Source organism: Cornus florida, unplaced genomic scaffold (assembly GCF_030987335.1).
Source record: "Cornus florida cultivar Cherokee Brave unplaced genomic scaffold, ASM3098733v1 CherokeeBrave_3.0.0_Hap2_Chr04, whole genome shotgun sequence".
Classification (NCBI taxonomy): Eukaryota; Viridiplantae; Streptophyta; class Magnoliopsida; order Cornales; family Cornaceae; genus Cornus; species Cornus florida.
Genome location: NW_026775574.1, coordinates 100,090,429 through 100,111,943, shown reverse-complemented (window position 1 = coordinate 100,111,943; position 21,515 = coordinate 100,090,429). Strand labels below are relative to the sequence as shown.

The following is a 21,515-nucleotide window of genomic DNA, read 5'->3' as shown; positions in this document are numbered from 1 at the left end:
GCACAAACTATAGCTATTGCTATTGCTTTTGCCAAACTGAAATATATGGGTTTTGAACTTCTGATTCTTGTAAATTTTGTAGGTTGGTGTTATGCTTGTATATGTCAGTGTTGGTATATATGTCTGTATATATATGTCTATTAATCCAAAAATGGTCTAAATTTGAAGACTATGTTGGATTTGATGATTATTATTTTTTATCTATTTTTAATAAATCAAATAAGTTAAATAAAATACAAACACTCACACACACACACACACAAAATATGGTTGTTGAAAATTAGTCGTTAGAAATGGTAGTTGAAAAATAATAATAATTATGTCAAAAAATAGTATTTTGAATGAAATATATTATTAGAGTAGAATTGATAAAATATGACATTTTAATATTGTAATTTTTCTCAAAATATAATTTTAATATACAAAAATAATATTTTACATTGAAAATAGTCTTAACTGAAAGAATAGTTTTACACGCCCACAAAGCGTTAGATTTATTAGGCGCATCCACAGAGTCACAGCTCCTAAAATTTTTCTGCTTGAAGGAATTGACCAGTAAGGATCAATCTCCATTTTCCATCCTCCACGCTGTCATAGCTATATTTAACTGACAATACAAAAGAGATAAAGAACAAACGTCCCACCAACATAGAAAATGTTTAGGCCGGCAAATCAATGAGGTGGGCTCCACACAAAATTTATCCGATCACCATATCATAAGATCGTAACACTATTATCAATACCCAACCAAGAAAAATCTAATTTTTTTTATTTATTGATGGAAATGGACGACTGATAGAATCTAATATCATAATGTTGTAAGATACTTTCCAAAAAAAAATAAAAAAATACTTTCCAAAATTATTAAACAATCTCTCCATACCCATTAGTCCGATTAATTTATATGACCAAAAGTTAATAAGTGTTTAATGTTATGTGATTCTATATATATTAATTTTTATTTTTAATTATACTACATGTCTTAAAAAAATGTCCCCCATTCAAAAACTGTGACTAATATTTCTCCCGAGGGGGTAATTATATAAATGGTAGAATCACGTGCTTTGATTTTGGAGCAATTATTGTCTAATTTCAGGGCATTGATCCTATCAATTTAGATTGCTGATGTAATAAATATATTAAAAAAAAAAAATTACATATAAATGGAGTCAAAGTTCCATATTTACTTAGCGGCTGAGTTAAAGTTTCATATTTCTCTAAAATGGATTGCTGAAGTGGCACGTGATTTTTTACTGTTTAGAAATTGTGGTGCCTAAAATACCCTTCCGCGAAGGTACTACTTTTTTTTCGAAGGTATTACTTTTTTGAACTGAAGGTATTACTTTTTGGTATTCAGGTACCATGTTTTTTAAACACCCGCGAAGGTACTACTTTTTCTCCGAAGGTACTACTTTTTTAAACTGAAGGTACTATTTTTTTAAACTCAAGGTACTACTTTTTTGTTAGGGAAGGACATTTTAGGCACTATAATTTTCTAAATAGTAAAAAACTATGTGCCACCTCAGCAATCCATTTTAGAAAAATATGAAACTTTGACTCAGTGTCTAAATAAATATGAAAGTTTAACTCCATTTATATGTAATTTTCCCTTAAAAAAATTACTGAGATGAATTATTGCAAAAATAATGTGAATTGTTGACAAGTGTACCAGGTTCATTGTATTTCTGGTATTTGTCTCCCACACGACACTCCGACTAGTTCATAACTCAAAGAGAATCAAACTTCGAGAAATGACAGAAACAAACCCTAATCACACGTTTTTTGATGGATCCCAGGAGTGGTTTCTGCTCCACAACCCAAATCTACCACAGCCTCAGGCCCAATGTTCTACTCCCTCCACAATCCGCTTCCCTCTCCGCCACCGACTACGTTCTCTCTCTCCTCCACCAAACCTGTCGGTCGCCGGAAACCACCGTCGGACTCATTGACGCCGTTACTCGCAGTCGCATTACCTTTTCCGAAATCGAACTCCGTGTCAAAACCCTAGCGGACTCGCTCCGAACCCGTATCGGACTCTCCAAAGGCGACTCGGCCTTCATTCTGTCTCCAAACTCAGTCCACATTCCGATTCTTTACCTATCTCTCTTCTCGATCGGTGTCATTGTCTCTCCTTCTAATCCAACCAGTTCGGAATCGGAGGTCTCTTACCAAATCAAGCTCAGCAAACCGGTCATCGCCTTCGCCACCTCAGCCGCCGCTCGCAAGCTTCCCCAACTCCGGCACGGGACAATTCTCCTCGACTCGGCCGAGTTCGACTCTCTACTCACGAGTCAATCAGGTGAGTTTCGTGACCGAGTCGAGGTTTTGCAATCCGATCCCGCGGCGATTCTCTACTCGTCCGGGACGACGGGGAGAGTGAAAGGCGTGGTGTTGACTCACCGGAACACTGTGGCAATTGTGGCGGCGGCTAATGCTGTTCGTCCGGTGAGGCGATCGCCGCCGGTGACGCTGTGTACGGTGCCGTATTTCCACGTGTACGGTTTTTTTTACTGTGTGAGGGCGGTGGCGATGGGGGAGAGTTTGGTGTGGATGGAGAGGTTTGATCTGCGGTTGATGATGAGGACGATTCAGGAGTTCAGAGTGACGCACGTGGCGTTGGCTCCGCCGGTGGCGGTGGCGATGGTGAAGGATGCGAATGTGACGAAGGGCTACGATCTGAGCTCCCTTGAAGTGGTGGGCTGTGGTGGAGCTCCGCTGCCCAAAGCGGTGATAGAGAAGTTCAGGAAATGGTCTCCCAATGTACAAGTGGCGCAGGTTGGTCCCACACATTTATACTGATATACTCACTCTAGTACTCACTCTAGTAAAAATAGTTTTCCTGTTTTAGAAAATTAAAAATTTTAAAATTTTACCCCAAAAAAATCGATTAATTTCAATTTTCTGAAAATTATTTTTATAAAAGGTTTGGTTTATTTTTTTTAATTTTAAATATATATATTATAATTTTCGGAAAAACAGTATTCTATTTTGTGAAATCTTGATAATTGATAAAAAAAAATAATAATAATAAAAAAAAACTGAAGCAAACATCCAATATATATATATATTTTCCCTAATTATATTTACAGACACACCTCTATGGAGACTTAAAACCCCGCCTCTAGATACCTAGCATGTTGATAATACTTTTTGAATAAAACAAGTCTTTGACCCAAAAAAAAAAAAAAAACCCTAACCTTCTAACAAAATCATAAAATTAAGGAGTAATGATGAGAAAATCATAAAATTAAGGAGTAATGATGAGAAAATGTCATTATCACCGTTCTTGTTTTCTAGTCTTGTCTATTGTCGTATCCAATCTAATATTTAACATTTTAAAATTATTTTTAGGGTAAATTTTTCAAAACCCCCAAAACTATCAATAAGTGATCATAAAACCCCAACCTGTTTCTAAAAACCCTAACACTATTATAAAGTTATCACATTGCCTCAATATCCGAGTCCGACCCGTTAACCGGGCATGACAAATTTAACCTTATCATTTTTTAAATTAAAAATAAAAAATTATTATTTTTTAAATTTCAAAAATACCCTCTCCTATTCTTTTTCTTTTTCTTTTTTCTTTTTTCTTTTTTCTTTTTTCTTTTTTGTTTCTTCTCATCATCATCTTCGGCAGCAAGAATACTGCCGGCGATGAAGCAAATCGCTGCCGGCAGCGACCAAACCAGGTATCAATGAAGAAATCAAAACAAAGATAGCTCCAGTATTGTGTATAATAAACCAAACTGTGTGTCATACATTTGCACCAACACAAAATATAGAGAAAGAAAAAGTAAAGAGAGAGAGAGATGGAGAAGAAGCCGTGGTTCAGCTTCAAGAGACTGGGGAAGAAGAGTTCGTGGACATGGAGGTTTAGGAGTTTTGGGCTTCGATGGAAGAGGCTGACTTTTCAGATTGGGTTCATCAACGACTCTCTCTTCATAATCGTGTCTGTGTTTGAAGCCATTGTTCTGGTCTCAACACTCTGTTTCTTCTACCTATGTTGCGGTTGTAACTTCTGAGCCTTTAATTGGAAGAATTGGGTTCCCTGATATTCTAGAGAGAGAATGGGTACGTTGGAGTGAGAAATAGAGGAGGAAGATTGGGCTTGAGATGGAGGAATGGTCAAATCTTGCGTGTGATTGAATGTTCTGAAATTCAAATCTAATGGGCTTTTTTTTTTTTTTTTTTATTTTTTTATTTTTTATTTTTTACGAAGAGCATAAAGTTTCTCTCTCATTTAAATTAGGTTTCCTGAGAAAAAAGATAAAGACGATGAGGTAGTGGAAGAAGAGAAAGGTGGGTGAGTCGCCGTGTAGCATTTTTACTCGCTCTTCTCCATATCTCTCGATGGTTCCTTAATATCTGTGACTTCGAGATTCGGCGCTTCAATGGCGCCATCGTCAAATCTTCATGACGTTGATGCATACACTTTTCATTGGTGAATCATTCTTCTCTCAATTTTGAAAAGCTTCTGGTCGTCATCCATGGTGCTCACCAGGTCGCGCTCTGGCAACCTAGTTGATCGGTAGAAGAAGGACACAACCTTGGGCCGCCGATGAGGAATAAGCAATGGTAAGCAGTGACTAGTCCAGCGACCTTGCTGGAATAAGAGGAAGCCGGTAGCGACCTGGATTGGTCGCTGCCGACGGCGATTAGCTTCATCGCCTGCAATATTCTTGCTGCCGGAGATGATGATGAGAAGAAACAAAAAAGAAAAAGAAAAAGAAAAAAGGAGAGGGTATTTTTATAATTTAAAAAATAATAATTTTCTATTTTAATTTAACATTAAATAATAAGGTTAAATTTGTCATTTCACAGCCCGGTTAACGGGTCGGACTCGGATATTGAGGCAATGTGATAACTTTATAATAGTGTTGGGGTTTTTAGATACAGGTTAGGGTTTTATGATCACTTATTGATAGTTTTGGGGGTTTTGAGAAATTTGCCCTTATTTTTAAGAATTCATTGCATGTTTATTTTGGGCACTCTCATTACCTCTTATTCTCTATTCAAATTAACTTTTCTCCAGTGTGTCTAAGGTTCTTCTATATATATGTGTGTGTGTGTGTCCATACCGTAGGTTACATTTTCCAACCTATCACTAATAGGTGCCACACCTAATATCTCCCTCGCCATTTTGATATGTTACTCTCAGGGATGGAGCCAGGATTCAAAGTATGGGGGCGAAGTATTATCAGTTTTACCAATATAATATAATAATATTTTAAGCCAAAAATATTTCATTATCGATTAGATGCATATAAAAATATATCTAACCAAACTTTGGTTAATATTAGAGGCAAAAGCAGCATAAGGAACATCATTTTTTTTTAAAAAAATGAGTCAATAGTTCTTTTTGGCTTGACCTCGTATAACATTGTACCTAAATAGGGTAATTCAAATATAAACTTTTAATATCTAGGGTTTTGCATTGTAATTTAAACCATCCTAAATTCCTAATAAGCATAATTGAGTAGTAAATAACAGTGCGCCTTCATTGCGCATAAAACAACTAATTTTAAAAATAAAACAATTATCACCCACAAAAATTGTGCGCCTATGCAATGTCTAAAAATAAATTGTGCGCCTGTGCTGTGTTTAAACTCTTCATATCTTGACAATGTGCGCCTGTGCAATGTGCAGTGTGCATATGACAAGTAACTAATAATTATAAATTATTACCACCAACAAAAAATTGTGTGCCGGTGTAGTAGTGTGCATAAGACAACTAAATAATTAGATGGAGTTAGTGTACTGTAACGGTGAACTCTGTGAGCTTAGAATTTGTTTTCCAAGTTTTTCTTAGTTCCGTGAGCCTTGCTTTGACACATTCAAAATGATCACCTGAATTAAAAGAGAGTGAACAAATAATTAGATGGAGTTTGTGCTTGTTTATCATATTAGATTTTATTTTTTATTTCATTATTTCATGAGTCAAACCATTTCTATTTGTTAGTAAATTAGTAATATATGTGTAGGTGCAAAATTTCCCTCAACCAATAATGATTGAGAAAAATAGAACAACACACTCAAAAAACAATAAGAATAAATAAGAACAGTGTATAAAGAAGCGTAGAATTGCTTGATCCCTTTATTGGAGGTCTTAGCCTCTATTTATATACAAAAGATTGTAAAATTATGGTAGGACCCGCGTTGCTTGCCCTCCAATTCTTTCTATATAAACATTCTTTACTAATAGAGTTCTTTCCATTGTCTAATTTTCCATACATAGAACTTGCCTTGTACAGAACTTCCTATCTCAGAATTTTCCTTCTACAGTAAATCCTTGAACTGGTAGGACTTGTGCATTCTTGAATAACTGGGCTGAATATATTTTGATCCGGCTGGGCTTGAGTAACGGACCGGATGTTAAATATTAACAAGTTGGGCTGATGACCTCTCAATTCGGCCTTGATGGAGGTTGGAGGACAAATAACAATGGTCTTGGGCTGTAAATACCCTCAATTTGGGCTTGAGCCTGATGGACCTCATATGTCCTTGGAATGTAGATATGTGTAGTGGTGACGTGTGCGCTTTTTATTAGAGGGAGTTTTTTTTCCCTCCACACTTTGTCCCAAATTTCATTTTTAATTGAGTGACGGCTCCTATTAAAGAGGGAATTGAAACCGGTTTTTTACTTTGCTTCAGAAACGGTTCGAGGTTTTTCATTATTACTCCGTCATACAAGATTTTGCAAGAGTTACATTCGCCCTTGCTGCACTTCTACGTTCTTCATTCCATCGCTTTGTCAGGTTAGTTTCGCATCTTTCTCTTCAATCTTTCATTATGAGTACTTCATCTACTCCCGAACGTATAGACATTGGGGATTCTGAATCCACACCTTCATCTTCCCCCGTTCGCATTAGGGCTCCCCTTCGTAGGGTTTCTACAGATCGTCTTTCGTTGAATCCATTAGGTACTTCCCCCCTTCCAGCCGAGACATCCACCTCAGGCTCTGATTATGTTCTTACTCATGAAGAGAGGAAAGCAATCATCTCTATTCGCCGCATCAAGTTCTCTATTGCTTCGGTAATGGAAGAATTTGATATTCCTGAGGGAGTAGAAATTGCAGAATATCCCGAGGGTGCAGATTTTACCTCCGGCGAGGGAATTGAGGAGAATGAATTGCTTCTTTCGGTAGGGCATCTTAACGCCCTCCGATTCCCTCTTCATCCCTTCTATCATTTAGTTTTCAACAAGCTAGGTCTTGCCCCCCTTCAGGTAAATCCTAATTTCTTTCGCATCCTTTCGGCACTGTTGGTGCGCCGGAAATTAGAGGCTCTGGATTTGACCCTTGCCGACCTTCTGCTTACTTACAATATATCTAAGCATGGGACCGAGCCTGGTCGCTTCTTTTTTACCTCTCCCCTTCATCAGAGGATAGGCACGAACCTTCCTTCATCCGAAAAGAAATGGAAAGAAAGGATGGTTATAGTTAAAGGAAAATGGTTCGTGTCCCAATCAATTACGCTTCCCATCTCGCGCAAGTTCGGGAGATTAGGTATAGAATACTTAACCTCCCTTCATACCAAGTGTTCTGGCTGTTTTCCTTGCCAAGTCTTAATGTTTCGCCGTACTTATGAGTTTCTTGGTGTTTTTTCAGCTACATTCCCATCCTCCGCAGCAAGGAACTGACTTTCTTTTCTTGAGGAACGAGTCTGGAGTGACCCCTCGCCTATCGAGGACCTGTTAACTTCTTCAAACCTCAAGGATATTGCCTCCAATGCTGTTGCTGCAGACCTCATGGATCTGTCTCTACCATCCTTTGACAGTTTCCCCATGACTGAGGAGGAGATACGGAGGGCCGAGGCTTTAAAAAAGAAAGCCGAAGATGCCCAACCTTTGGTCGTTATTAGATCAACTGAGGATGAGGTGGAGGCTGAGGAACCACCAATGAAGAAATCTCGCCTCAACCCCCCATCCTCTGGCAAGGGCAAGGTCCCTTCTAAAAGCAGAGGGAAAAAGGCTGGAGAGGCCGAACCTGAAGATGAAGTCAGGGCCTTTGTTCTGGCTGAGACTGGGGCTCCTTGGACTCATTCCTTTACCAGGGCTGACATGTCAGTCCTGCACTCAGGGGATTCTGTGATTACAGACCCTTCAGCTGCACTGGCGGTGGCTCGAGGGATGTGGCTCCCAAAGGACGAGGAAGCCATCAGCCAAATGGGGTTGGAGCAATTACTCCCCTCTGCCCCGGTCCGGGCCATAGAGGTTCGCATTGCTTCTTCAGAATTATGTTACTCTTGCTTGCTTATGTTTCCATTTATGCTCATATTTGTTCCTCTGTTATACAGAGTCTATACCACACCATGGCCCTCTGCGCCACTGCTGAAGCCAAATCCCTCTCCATCAAGAAGTTGGAAAAGGATCTTGACAATGCAGAGAAGAGAGCCACCACTGCCTCTACCAATCTGAAGATAGCTTCTGAAGCCAAGGATGCGTATAAGAGGCAGTTGTCAGCCTCTGAGGCTAAGGTGGATTCTCTTCAGGCCGAAGTTCAACGCCTGACCGAGGCTCTTACTACTTGCTTCAAGGCGGGGAAGCAAATGCAGGGGCGCTACTCCTGTCTGGCACACCTGGCTAGTGCTAAAGCGTTTCGGTCTGGCTATAATCAGGGCTCAGGCCCTAGGACGATGGATCCGGACGCTTTTGACAAGCAGGTGGGGGTGCACTTCCCATATGATGAAGGTCCAGAGACTTTGGAAGCTGAAATCCGCTTTGCCGAGATGGTGAAGGCGCACCTGAAGGGTACTCCTAGCTCTTCTGCCCTGCGGCTCCAATTCCTCCTACCCCAAGTCCTACTGTAGTGGATGCTTTTGAATCTACTCCCTTCGATCCGAAGAGGAAGTAGAACCATGTATTTTGTTTTTATGGACAGCATGTTTGGGATAATGAATATAATTTTTTGTTTTAGGCTTTCAATACCTGACTTGTTTTTGCTGTATGCTTTTGATACTGTTCATATTTTTCTGACTGGTAATGTGTTTAAACAAAACACATTATCTTTATGCTTCGGATTTATGCTATCCGAGAAAAAGCAAGGATGGTGGGAAGAAGGAGATCCTTTTAGTTGATATCTCAGGATGATTCATATGGACAATGATTTAACTGTTAAATGAACTCTCCTTGCCTTTTACTTGCTTGCAGTAGACGTATACATACTCTTTCCCTCTCGTGTGTTCCTGATGTGGGGTGGATCATGATGAACTTATGATATATCCACATCCACAGGGTGTTAAACACTTGGATTCCGGAGGCAAGAGTTCTGATCCGGGCACCAGAGGTCTGAAGCGAATTATTCCTCGGCACTGAGTGTGGAGGAATATTGTTGAATAGGACACTTAGGGTCCGAAGCTGTCTCGGACACTTAGGATTTGAGGCGAATTGTCCCTCGGCACTGAGTCGTGGAGGAATAGTGCTGAATAGGACACTTAGGGTCCGAAGCTGTCTCGGACACTTAGGATTCGAGGCGAATTGTCCCTCGGCACTGAGTCGTGGAGGAATAGTGCTGAATAGGACACTTAGGGTCCGAGGCCAATTAAACACTCCCTGGCGCGGAGCCGGAGGGGAGGTTTTGCCGAGCTGGACACTTAGGGTCCGAGGCGAGATTTTTGCCGAGCCGAACACTTAGGGTCCGAGGCAAGATTTTTGCGGAGCCAGACACCTAGGGTCCGAGGCGAATGACCTACTCCCCGACGCTGAGCCTGAGGGGAGGTTTAAATGAATTACTCCCCGGCGCGGAGCCAGAGGGGAGGTTTTGCCGAGCCGGACACTAAGGGTCCGAGGCGAGATTTTTGCCGAGCCGAACACTTAGGGTCCGAGCCAAGATTTTTGCGGAGCCAGACACCTAGGGTCCGAGGCGAATGACCTACTCCCCGGCGCTGAGCCTGAGGGGAAGTTTGTTTATATTTTTCCTCAAACAACTTATCATGAGGCCGAGGATTCAAAAATGATAAGAGGCTAAGAAAGCAAGTAACAGTGGCTGTGAAGTTTCCCATTTGTTGACTTTGGAGACCTTCCTCCTCTACTGATACTCCCTTCTTGGCAACCAAATGTTGTGGACCACGCATATATGAACCGCATTTCTTTTCTATTTCTATCCGATGTGGGATATAGATTAAATTTTGTCAAAAAGGTCGGTGTAAGGAATGCCTCTGGTATCGAGCTTGACAGCCTTAAATACCAGTGGGCCCTCCTTACACCGTAATTAACTATTTGAATATTCCCACATATAACAGAATGTAGCACATACTTTTTTGTCGATGTGGGATAGAAAGTTTTAAGCATAAGCCATAACTCATGTTTGTTTTTTTTTCTTAAAAATCATTGTGACGAATGCTGTTTAGCAGCTTGCTTCTAATTACATAAAAATTGCATAGTGCGACTTGGCATGCCTAAAAATTGCCTAATGCGACGCATGCATAAAAGTTGAATAATCATAGAGTAGTATGGCCCCCATTTTTATAGAAAAAAATAAACAGAGTAGAGTTGTACTGAATATAGAAGCAAAATAAAGAGAAGTTTGGCTGACTGTGGACATACTCAGCCTTATTTGTGAAGAATTTGCAGTAAAATTGACAAACTTAACTAATGGAAATACCTTTTAAGGTGTATTGCATTCCAAGGACGCGCAATGGGACGTCCGCCAGCTTCGGCCAAACGATATGCTCCTTTCCCCACTACTTCGGTAACCCTGTAGGGTCCGGTCCAATTAGGTTCCAGTTTCTTTACATGAGCTGTCTCCTGCTTCAAAACCCAATCGCCTACCACAAAGCTCCTGAATCTGACGCGTTTGGTATAACTGTTACACACCTGCTGTTGGTATGCCGCGAGCCGAATTGCTGCTGCATCTCTCCTTTCGTCCACAAGATCAAGGCTATGTTCGAGTTGTTGCTTATTGTTCCCTTCCAGTACCAAGGATGTTCGAAGGGTTGGGATTATGGACTCGGTAGGAATGACAGCTTCGGATCCATATGTCATAGCAAATGGGCTTTCTCCCGTGGGTCGTCTTGGAGTGGTTCGATAGGCTCAGAGCACTTGAGGGAGATTCTCGTACCACTTTGTCTTCCATTTCTCCAATTTTTTCTTTAAGCACCCGAATATCGTGCGATTAGTTATTTCAGCTTGCCCATTGCCTTGTGGATGACTAACTGCAGCCAATTTTTGCAGGATTCCATGTTCGTTAAAGAACTTTCTTGTACTTCTGTTATCGAGGTTCTTACCATTGTCCATTACGATGACCTTTGGTACCCCAAATCGGCAAATAATGTTGCTCCAAATGAAATGCTTTACTTCTTCGTGGGTGACGCTAGAGAAGGCTTCAGCTTCCACCCACTTGGTGAAGTAATCCGTAGCCAGAAGCACATGCTCCTTTTTTTCCATGGTTTTGGGTAACGGTCCTACTACATCAATCCCCCATTGGGCGAACGGCCATGGATTAGCCATGGCGTGCAAACCTTCGGCAGGTTGATGCTTTATTGGACCATGGCGCTGACACTTGTCACATCTTCTTGAGTATTCTTCGGCATTCCGAGCCAAGTATGGCCAAAAATAACCTTGGATTAGAATCTTGTGTGCAAGGGATCTTCCTCCCGAGTGATTTCCACAATCTCCTTCATGAATTTGTTTTAGAATTGTGAGAGCCTCAGTGGGGGTTAAACACTTGAGATAAGGACCGGAGAATGACCTTCGGTACAACTGGTTATTGATGATTGAGTACTTGGCCGCGGTAAGCCTAAGCTTCCTTGCCTCAGCTTTTTGATTTGGGAGAACTCCCTCCTTGAGGTAGGCCTCGATTGGATCAATCCAGCATGGCTCGCGTGGAACTTCCGGGATTACCATCACCTCTTGCCGGGGATTAATGCTGGGTTCTTCGAGAACGTCGATTGGAACAAGCTGAATCAACTCTTCGTCTGAAGATGATGCGGCTGTGGCCAATCGATTTGCTTCGGCATTTTCATCTCGTGGTACCTGATGGAATTCGATTTGATCGAACTCCCGGATAACACTCTCTACAGCATCTTTGTATGACTTCATACGTTCCTCCTTGGGAGAATAGTGCCCTGTCACTTGATTGATCACAAGCTGTGAGTCACTAAAAACTTTTAAACACCGTACCTGTAGCTGTTTAGCTAGCCGAAGTCTGGCAAGCAACGCCTCATATTCGGCCTCGTTATTAGTAGCTGGGAAATCTAGCAAAATTGACTGCTGCAGCTTGGTACCCTCGGGTGTTGTGATGTCAATCCCGGCCCCTGCCCTTTTCTGGTTGGAAGAGCCATCAACCCGTAACTCCCAGTACGGCTCTTGAAGTGTCGGTTCCTCAGGTTGATCTTCATACTCTAGTAGGAAATCCGCTACTGACTGCCCCTTGTGAGATACCTTCGGTGCATAGGTGATGTCAAAAGAGCTAAGTTCAATAGCCCATTTTGTAATTCGACCAGACAAGTCTGGTTTAGCTAGGATAGCCCGTATAGGGTGATTTGTAAGTACCACTATGCTGTGAGATTCGAAGTAATGTCGAAGTTTCCTCTTGGCATAAATTAACGCCAGGATTACCTTTTCTGTCTTGCTATACCGTGTCTCGGCATCCGTCATCATTTTGCTTGTGTAAAAGATTGGGTGCTGAACCTTGCCTCCTTCTTTGATCAACACTGCGCTTGTTGCTACAACTGATACTGCCAAGTGCAGGATGAGAGTGTCTCCGGGCGCTGGAGCAGAAAGGATTGGGGGTTTTGTCATGTAGCTTTTCAATTGATTGAGAGTTTCCTGCTGCTGAGGTCCCCACATATCTTTGTTTTTGGATCGAATAGCATCAAAGAAAGGTTTATACTTATCAGATAATCGGGATCGGGATATGAATCGGCTGAGAGCCGCAATTCGGCCGGTTAGAACTTGCACTTCCCTGCGGGTTTTTGGCTCTTGGTTCTGTATGAGTGCCTTTGCCTGAGCTGGGCTTACTTCTATTCCTCTTTTATTTACAATGTGCCCGAGGAACTGTCCTGACGAGACGGCGAAGGAGCACTTGGTGGGGTTCAGCTTCATATTGTACCTCTTGAGAGTGTCAAAGACCTCCTGGAGGTGCTTCGGGTGGTCCTCTTTCCGTATACTTTTGACCACCATATCGTCGATATAAGCTTCAACTGTATTCCCCAGTAGATTATTGAAAATTTTATTGACAAGTCGCTGGTAGGTGGCTCCGGCATTCTTTAGATCGAAGGGCATCACCCTGTAGCAGTAAGTGCCCGTCTCTGTGATGAAAGCGGTTTTCTCCTCATCTTCAGGATTCATGGGAATCTGATTATAGCCGGAGTATGCATCGAGGAATGTGAGCCTCTCATAACCTGTCGTAGCATCCACCATTTGATCAATCTTGGGCAGAGGGAAGCTATCTTTTGGGCAAGCTTTGTTAAGGTTGGTATAATCTACGCATACCCTCCATTTCCCATTCTTCTTTTGAACGACTACTACATTTGAGAGCCATTGTGGGTATTGCACCTCTTGAATGAATCCTGCTTGTAATAGTTTATTTACTTCCTCGGCTATTATGCGATTCCGTTCAGGTTCGAACCGTCGATGCCTCTGCTTGATTGGCCTGAATTCTGCGTTAACCCTCAAACTATGGCATAAGACCATAGGATCGATCCCCACCATATTCGAGTGATCCCAGGCAAAGACATCCGAATTGCACCGAATGACCCTGATCAATGCTTCCTTCTCTTCGGCTGTGCAAGATGAGCCAATGTAGGTGACCTTCTGAGGGTCTCCGAGGACTACCTCTATAGCTTCGAGGGACTCCTCGGTAGGTGCTTCAGCCTCGGCTTCTTCCTCTGCCTTGAGATACTTGGGCAGAGGATACTGTAACTGCTATTTGATTGCGCCTTTGGGATTCGCCTCTAATTGAGGTGATTTCGACGCCTTCTTTGCTTCATGTAGCGTTAGCATGTAATATTCTTTTGCAGCCACCTGGTCTCCCCAGAGGTCGATGACTTCCCTGCCATCTGGGGATAAACACCTCATTACTTGATGAAGGGTAGAGGGGACTCCGTTCATACGATGGATCCAACCTCTCCCCATAATGAGGTTATAAGATGGATGAATCTCCGTCACGACAAAGTTCTCCTTCAGAGTCCTCTTTACTGCAGTAACGGATAGATTGATCACCCCAAGCGGATTCACCTTAGTACCATCAAATCCCATTAGGGGGCTGGAAGTTGGCCTGATGAACGATGGTGAAACCCCCAACTGATCAAAAACTGTTTTTGTAATGATGTTGGCGCTACTTCCCGGATCTATCAGCACCTTCCTGATCATATAATTCACTACCAGGAGGCTAATGACCAAGGGGTCCTCATGCGGGCGCTGGACTTTAGACAGATCATTGTTATCGAATCCAATGTTGATGCTGCCTGGTGCAACCGTGTTTACCGAAGACAATCTTCGTAACTTATGAGCCTCTCTCAGCCTGGATCTGTACAATTCTTCAGACTCTTCATCATCCTCTGACCTTCCGTGTATAGCATGGATAACCTTTACCTGACCGCCCTCTACCCGTCGAGGGTTAACCTCCCCAGGTTTTACGTACTTCTTCGTGGCGAGATACTCCATTAACTCTCCTCTCGCTATCATGCTTTCTACCTGTCGCTGAAGGGACCTGCAGTCATTGGTGGTATGACCATAGTCTCTATGGTAGGCACAATGTTTGCTTTTGTCCCTCTGCTCCAAGGGTTGTTTCATGGGCTGAGGAGTTGCGAACCTCGTCTTATTCTCTTGGAATAGGCGCGCTAAGGTAGTACGGAGAGGGGTAAGCCTGCCCTCTGTCCTTCGCCTCTTCTCAGGCGCTTGGGTGACTTATGTGGCGGTATGAGGAACCTTCTGCATCCTTGTGCTCGCAGCTTTCTCTCGAGACTTGTTTTTCACTGTGACGAGGGTAGCGTGCTGTGCACGGTGGGCTACGTTTTCCTCCAACCGAATGTAGATTTGTGCCCTAGCGTTCAAAGTCTGCATATCCGGGGGGGAATATTTGACCAAGGATGTGTGAAACTTGGTTCCCTGGATCATTGCCAACTTAAATGTCTCGATTGCCGTGGCAGGGTGGCAATCTGCTATCTCCGAGGCCTCCATGTTAAACCTGGATAAGAAATCTTGCAGAGTTTCTCCCTTCCTTTGCCTTATGGTGAAAAGGCTGGCGATACTTTTCTTCTGCTTCTTATTTCCGCAATATTGGGCTAAGAACATAGTGCACAAGGTCTCATAATCAGGGATAGACTTGTGTGGCCTATTCCTGAACCATTCTAACGCTGCTCCGGTTAAACTGGTAGGAAAAACCTTACACATCCACGGATCGTTATGATCGTCCAGTGCCATCTTTTGCGCATAATGATCGAGATGCCGAGAGGGGTCTCCTGCCCCATCGAACTGGGTGAAGGATGACATAGTGAACTTCTTTGGTCTCTCCACAAGGTACACATCGTCAGTAAAGGGGGTCTTGACCAAGGAGTTCTTGTGCTCTCTAGCCATCTCGACTGGTGTCTGAACTCTTAATTGCTTCTTTTCGTCAAAGGCATCTTGTACGCGTGCGCCATCTGGAACGCCATTGGACCATACCGTAAGCCTATGGCTGGACTCTGCCTGTTCGTCCTGTGTGCGGCACGGGAGATTATCCGAAGCAACCGCCTCGGACCTCGTCCCTTGCTTTTGCTGAACCTCATTAGATTGAGCCCCGTTGGGTGGTGTCCCGTTGGCCGGAGGCTCGTGAACTGGAGGTAAATTCTGGGTGGGGGGTGGTGCTGCAGCATCGCCTGGTGGTGGTTGTGGCGTTAGCCTGGCCATTGCCGTGTGCAGCATATGAGTCTGCTGCTGAAGCGCAGCTATCTGGGCGACACTTTTATCGTTTGCTTGCCGGAGTGTCTCAAATTGGTGCAAGAACTCCTCTCGCATCTTTTGCATCAATTCTATCTGTTGATTCATTGCTGACTCTCCGTTTGACATTCCAGATACGACTAAAGATTTGATTTGAAGAACAAGTGGGAGTATATTTTTATACGATTCCCACAGACGGCGCCAAAGTGTAGGTGCAAAACTCAAAAAATAATAAGAATAAATAAGAACAGTGTATAGAGAAGCGTAGAATTGCTTGATCCCTTTATTGGAGGTCTTAGCCTCTATTTATATACAAAAGATTGTAAAATTATGGTAGGACCCGCGTTGCTTGCCCTCCAATTCTTTCTATATAAACATTCTTTACTAATAGAGTTCTTTCCATTGTCTAATTTTCTATACATAGAACTTGCCTTGTACAGAACTTCCTATCTCAGAATTTTCCTTCTACAGTAAATCCTTGAACTGGTAGGACTTGTGCATTCTTGAATAACTGGGCTGAACATATTTTGATCCGGCTGGGCTTGAGTAACGGACCGGATGTTAAATATTAACAAGTTGGGCTGATGACCTCTCAATTCGGCCTTGATGGAGGTTGGAGGACAAATAACAATGGTCTTGGGCTGTAAATACCCTCAATTTGGGCTTGAGCCTGATGGGCCTCATATGTCCTTGGAATGTAGATATGTGCAGTGGTGACGTGTGCGTTTTTTATTGGAGGGAGTTTTTTTTCCCTCCACAATATGTCATTAATTTATAAACTGAATTTGCTCCAGCTCTGACTTACTATGTACTAAGAATTAACAACAGAACATGTATAGCACCCATTAAATGTTGTGTAATTCACTTTACAAGTTCATAGCTTCATCATGGTTTTGAATCCAAAACCACCTAATTTGCTAGTTTTCCACTTTTCCCTTCAATCTTTTACCACTGGTCCACCACTGACTTGAAATTCTAAAGCTAGCATTCAGTTTATAACTTAAATGCAAACATTGACACCAAAAAAAAAAAAAAAAACGAGAAAAGGGTAAAAAATAGAGAGATGTAATCATGTAGATGAAGGGAAAGAAAAGAAGAACCTGAGGTGCGCCGGAGGTTCGCAATCATCATTCATCACTCAAGGGCCAAGGCTATTAGCCTATCACGATCAATGATTCAATGGTTCTGAGTCTGAGAGTCTCTAACCTTGAAGTTGAAGGCTTGAGACCCTTTCGCTCTTCGAGTCTGAATGAGGAAAGTGAGGCTCTTTGCGGCTGCCCTAATTTTTTTGCGGGGGCCAACTATAGAGTCTAAATTAATTATATAATTTTTATATGTAGTAAAAAAAAAAAAATCTTGAGGGGGCCTGGCCCTGTTGGCCCACCCCTCCCTCCGCCCCCGGTTACTCTATCATTTTTAGTCATTTATGTCATATATCTTAACATCCTCATTTTTGCTACATGAATTCTTTTTTTTTTTTTTTTTGTGTTTCTTTTTTAAAGCCGAACACGATCTGCCGTATAAAATAGTTGGCCTAATAATTTGCTTTACAAATTTTTTGTATTTGGTGTTCATCACATAAAACACCACTCACTTGTCTCCATTTTGTCTAACTTGCGCCAATTCTAATAATTATATTGCCATTTATTTCCACATCTTTTTGTATTAATGAACCAAAATTTTGGACTAAAACCATTACTTCATTAATATCTTTATTCCTTGCTAAATTTGCATTTCATTTATTCAATTTTAGTCCCAGTAACTCTTAATCCATTTGATTTTAGTAAGTAAATAGCTTTCATGAATATCTTTATTCCTTGCTAATTTTGCATCTCATTTTTTTTTTAAAATGTTAAATATTGTATTGTTCATATATACTTGTATATAATCTAGGGGTGGACAAATAATCTATGAATCCGCGAATCCAATTCGATCCGGTTCGTGAAATTTATATATATATTTTGTTAAAAGATAAATAAATAATAAATAATATTAATTATAAAAATAAAAAAATAATAATGAATAATGAATAATTTAGATAAAATCCAATCCGTGGATTCAATCCAATCCGATCCGATTTGTGGGATAATGGATTGATGGCGGATTAAGATTTGACTAATCCGTTGAAAGCGGATCAGATTAGAATTGGTAGCCACCCCTAATATAACCTATTTAAGTTACTATCAATATTGTGGAGTGTAGATGCTAATTAAATTGATTTCCATAAATTTGTTATAAAAGGCATATGGACTTACTGAATCAACTGGTGGAGTCGCCCGAACAGTAGGACCGAAAGAAAGCCAAGTTTTAGGTGCAACTGGACGGCTTATGTCGAACTTCCAAGCGAAGATTGTTGACCCCACCACTCGCATTGCTTTGCATCCTCTCAAGACAGGGGAGCTTTGGGTTAGAGGACCATGTATAATGAAGGGTAATTTCATATGTTTTTGGTTTTTTTTTTAAGCTTGTTTAGTAAATGAGTTAAGCCAGCACAACATATGACTCAGCTTGTTTGGGTTGCAAAAATGTTTATGAATTGTGGGCGATTTCATGCATTCAGAGTTTGTAAATCATTATAGAGTCGAGACAATTTGAATGTTTAAGCTCAGCTCAGAAACTGTTTGTAAAACTCGAGCTTGAACGAGCTTTGTTTATATGTAAAGTATGATTAAAGTTATGATGCTACAACTGGGCAGGCTATCTTGAAGATGAAGCAGCAACAGCTGCAGCTTTGGATTCGGAGGGATGGTTAAGAACCGGAGACCTTTGTTATTTCGACCATGAAGGCTACCTATTCTATGTGGACAGGATAAAGGAACTAATTAAATACAAAGGGTACCAGGTAAAGTCTCACATGTTTTGATTACTTTTGCAAGTTTAACTAAAACGTTTCAAGAAATTTTTATGTTCGACATTTTCCTTACGAGTCTAGATCCTTTGCATGTAGGAATTTTCAACACGCTTAAATCATGTTTCAACACATAGAACTGATGTATTGAAACACTATTTAAGTACTTTGAATGTATAAATAATAATGTTAAAAAAAAGATTCAACACAGTTAAAACGTGTTTCAACATACATAAAAAATCTGTTGAGATCTAAAACAAATATGTTGAAACATGATTCAAGTACGTTGTAATCATCTTGTGTATGCCATGTTTTTTGTTATATTAGGTTGCCCCAGCAGAGCTGGAGCATGTACTTCATTCCCATTCAGATGTTGTTGACGCAGCTGTGATACCGTAAGTGTTATCCACTCGCATTAATCTAATTTCTGATTTTTAGGATTGTTAATTCAATTTTGTCTAAAAGGGCTAGTCTAGTCCACGTCATTGCGGGATGTGAGAAGGATTACGTATGCACAGCCTTAACTCCTTACCATTGTTAATTCAACTATGTCTGCTTTACTTAAAACATAGGTGATTACTTCTATATTTTTTCATTTAATCGATTATATGTAAATTTATTCAGTAATAAATGTGCAGGTATCCTGATGAGGAAGCAGGTCAAGTACCCATGGCCTTTGTGGTGAGACGATCCGGGAGCACCATTAACGAATCACAAATTACGGATTTTGTTGCTAAACAGGTAATTTTCTTTCCTCATATACAAATGGTGGTGTAATTTTATATATGTATATATATATCATTCTCTCTGTTTTTGATCCTTTGGCAAAAACTGGTTTTAGGTTGCTCCATTCAAGAAAATAAGACGAGTATCATTTGTTAATTCATTGCCTAAAAATGCTACTGGTAAGGTGCTGAGAAAGGAGTTAATCAAGCTTGCATTGTCCAGTGCTTCTTCTAAGTTATAGTTTCTATTGCAGTTTGTTGTATTAATATTGTGACACAATAATAATTTGCTGTCACAGAGGTAGGGAAAATGTAATTCACTTTTGTTTGTGCCATTTGCATACAAAGTCTGGCCCAAAGTATATTTATTCAACTGCATGTCTATATTATCCGATAAAATATAATGACGACAATGGACTTTGACCATATAAATTCTGGTTTCGTGAGTAGTGAGTAGTACAATGCTTATATAGAGGAGGGTGAATTCATATACCAATTTTCAAATAAGAAAACAATTGTGAGATAATGCCGGTACCAGCTAACTCCAATGGTTTAGCAGCTGGATTCAGCAACTCCATGCATAGGAGGTTTTGTGTTCCACTCTCTCCGAGGTAGCAAATTTGAACCTAATCGATAAGGGTAGCATTGCGTATATTCGGAATTTATTTAGCAGCCACAAGTTCAAAAGGTCAAGATATTGCAGTGGTGAGGGCCGCTTCATCAAATTTGTTCCATCTCTTTTATAGAAGGACAATTATACAATTAACTTTTTTTTCCCGGCTAGAAAGATAGGTTAAGGCCTAATCTTGTGACTTCACAATGTAGTCCTATTTGGTTTACCTTCCCAAAAAAAAAAAAAAAAAAAAGTCCTATGAAGAAAGTTGAAGATAAATTTCTTGGTTGGATGTAATTAAAGACTATTTGAAGAAGTGCTACTTTAGAGAATCTGATATGAAGTAAGAGAATCAAGTTTGGTGGGAGCTAGGGCTTTTTAAAAGGTTGCAAAAATGGAGGTTGTTATCAAATGATAGGAATTGAGTGGGGTTGAGCATAAAAGGGTACTATGGTACTTGGATTAGATAGGTTTTTTTATTTTTTATTTTTTTATTCTTCCTTCTTTAAAAGAAAACTATACACAATTTTCAAAGACCAGCCCACCAGAAACATAATAATTTAAACAACATACAGGTGAGACAAGAATCTACTTATATCAATAGATATACTTTCCCAAACAAGAAAGGTTGTGTCATAAGCCAAGTGCTTTGGTAGCCCTCTTTAACATCATTAACGCATTAGTAGACATAGGGGACCACCACTATCCCTTTTTTGATATTTCAATAACTTCCTCACTCAGGAAGAAGCAAATAAATTACTCCCTCTATCCAAAAAAAAAAAAAAAAAAAAAAGAAAAAAAATCATACCTTTTTTTAGTTTATCTCAAAATACTTGTTACTTTTTTTTTTAAAACAATTTATTTTATATCTTTTCATATATGAGATTGGAGTTTAAAATTTCGAAGGACAAATTAGTATCTTTTTAAGCAGATAATGCATGTCCCACTTGTCCTTTTAAAAATTCATACTCTCCAAAAGCGACATTTAAACTGGGAGTATAATGTAAAATTACAGTGAATGAAGTTAAAGAAAAATGTTTTTAAAGTAAAAGAAAGTTTTTACAATCATCATTTCTTCAATTTTGTAGTCAATTTCGGTCCTTAAAAAGCAGATTCTGCATTCAAATTAAGTTAAATACATTACTCAGTATATGTCGCAATGTTGGGCAAAAACTGGGCCCAGATTTAATCTTTGACATAATTTTATACATTGTGATTGCTTTCAAACTCATGGTGTGCTTTTTTTGTTTGTGTTTGTATCTTGGGAGCCTTGAAAATGCTCCCATTCTAGCCTTATGCATCCATTTTGCCACTCATTATTACTATTTTTTTTATTAATTATTATTATTATTATTTTTTTTTTTTGGAGGAACTCATAATTTAAAATGGTGCTTTCAAGTTGAAATGTCATTGATAACCAACAAACAAGTAGAACTAAATAAGTAAGGAAAATTCTATAACACCAATTATA

At 40.4% G+C, this 21,515-nt stretch overlaps 1 protein-coding gene across 1 annotated transcript; it reads left to right on the top strand.

Annotated features, from left to right (window-relative positions):
* The first annotated feature begins 1,703 nt into the window (after positions 1-1,703).
* On the top strand, positions 1,704-19,863 carry LOC132304185 (4-coumarate--CoA ligase-like 9). Its single transcript, XM_059801748.1, has 6 exons — positions 1,704-2,775; positions 18,100-18,289; positions 18,555-18,700; positions 19,034-19,101; positions 19,345-19,447; positions 19,548-19,863. Exons 1-6 carry the CDS (start codon positions 1,786-1,788, stop codon positions 19,671-19,673), a joined length of 1,623 nt encoding a protein of 540 aa, XP_059657731.1. The 5' UTR covers positions 1,704-1,785; the 3' UTR covers positions 19,674-19,863.
* The last annotated feature ends 1,652 nt before the right edge of the window (positions 19,864-21,515 follow it).

Excerpts from the sequence above, each read along its gene's own strand:
- LOC132304185 (XM_059801748.1), top strand. The coding sequence starts at position 1,786 with ATGGATCCCAGGAGTGGTTTCTGCTCCACAACCCAAATCTACCACAGC. Across the intron at positions 2,776-18,099 it reads CCAATGTACAAGTGGCGCAG|GCATATGGACTTACTGAATC; the intron begins GTTGGTCCCACA and ends TTGTTATAAAAG. Across the intron at positions 18,701-19,033 it reads TTAAATACAAAGGGTACCAG|GTTGCCCCAGCAGAGCTGGA; the intron begins GTAAAGTCTCAC and ends TTGTTATATTAG.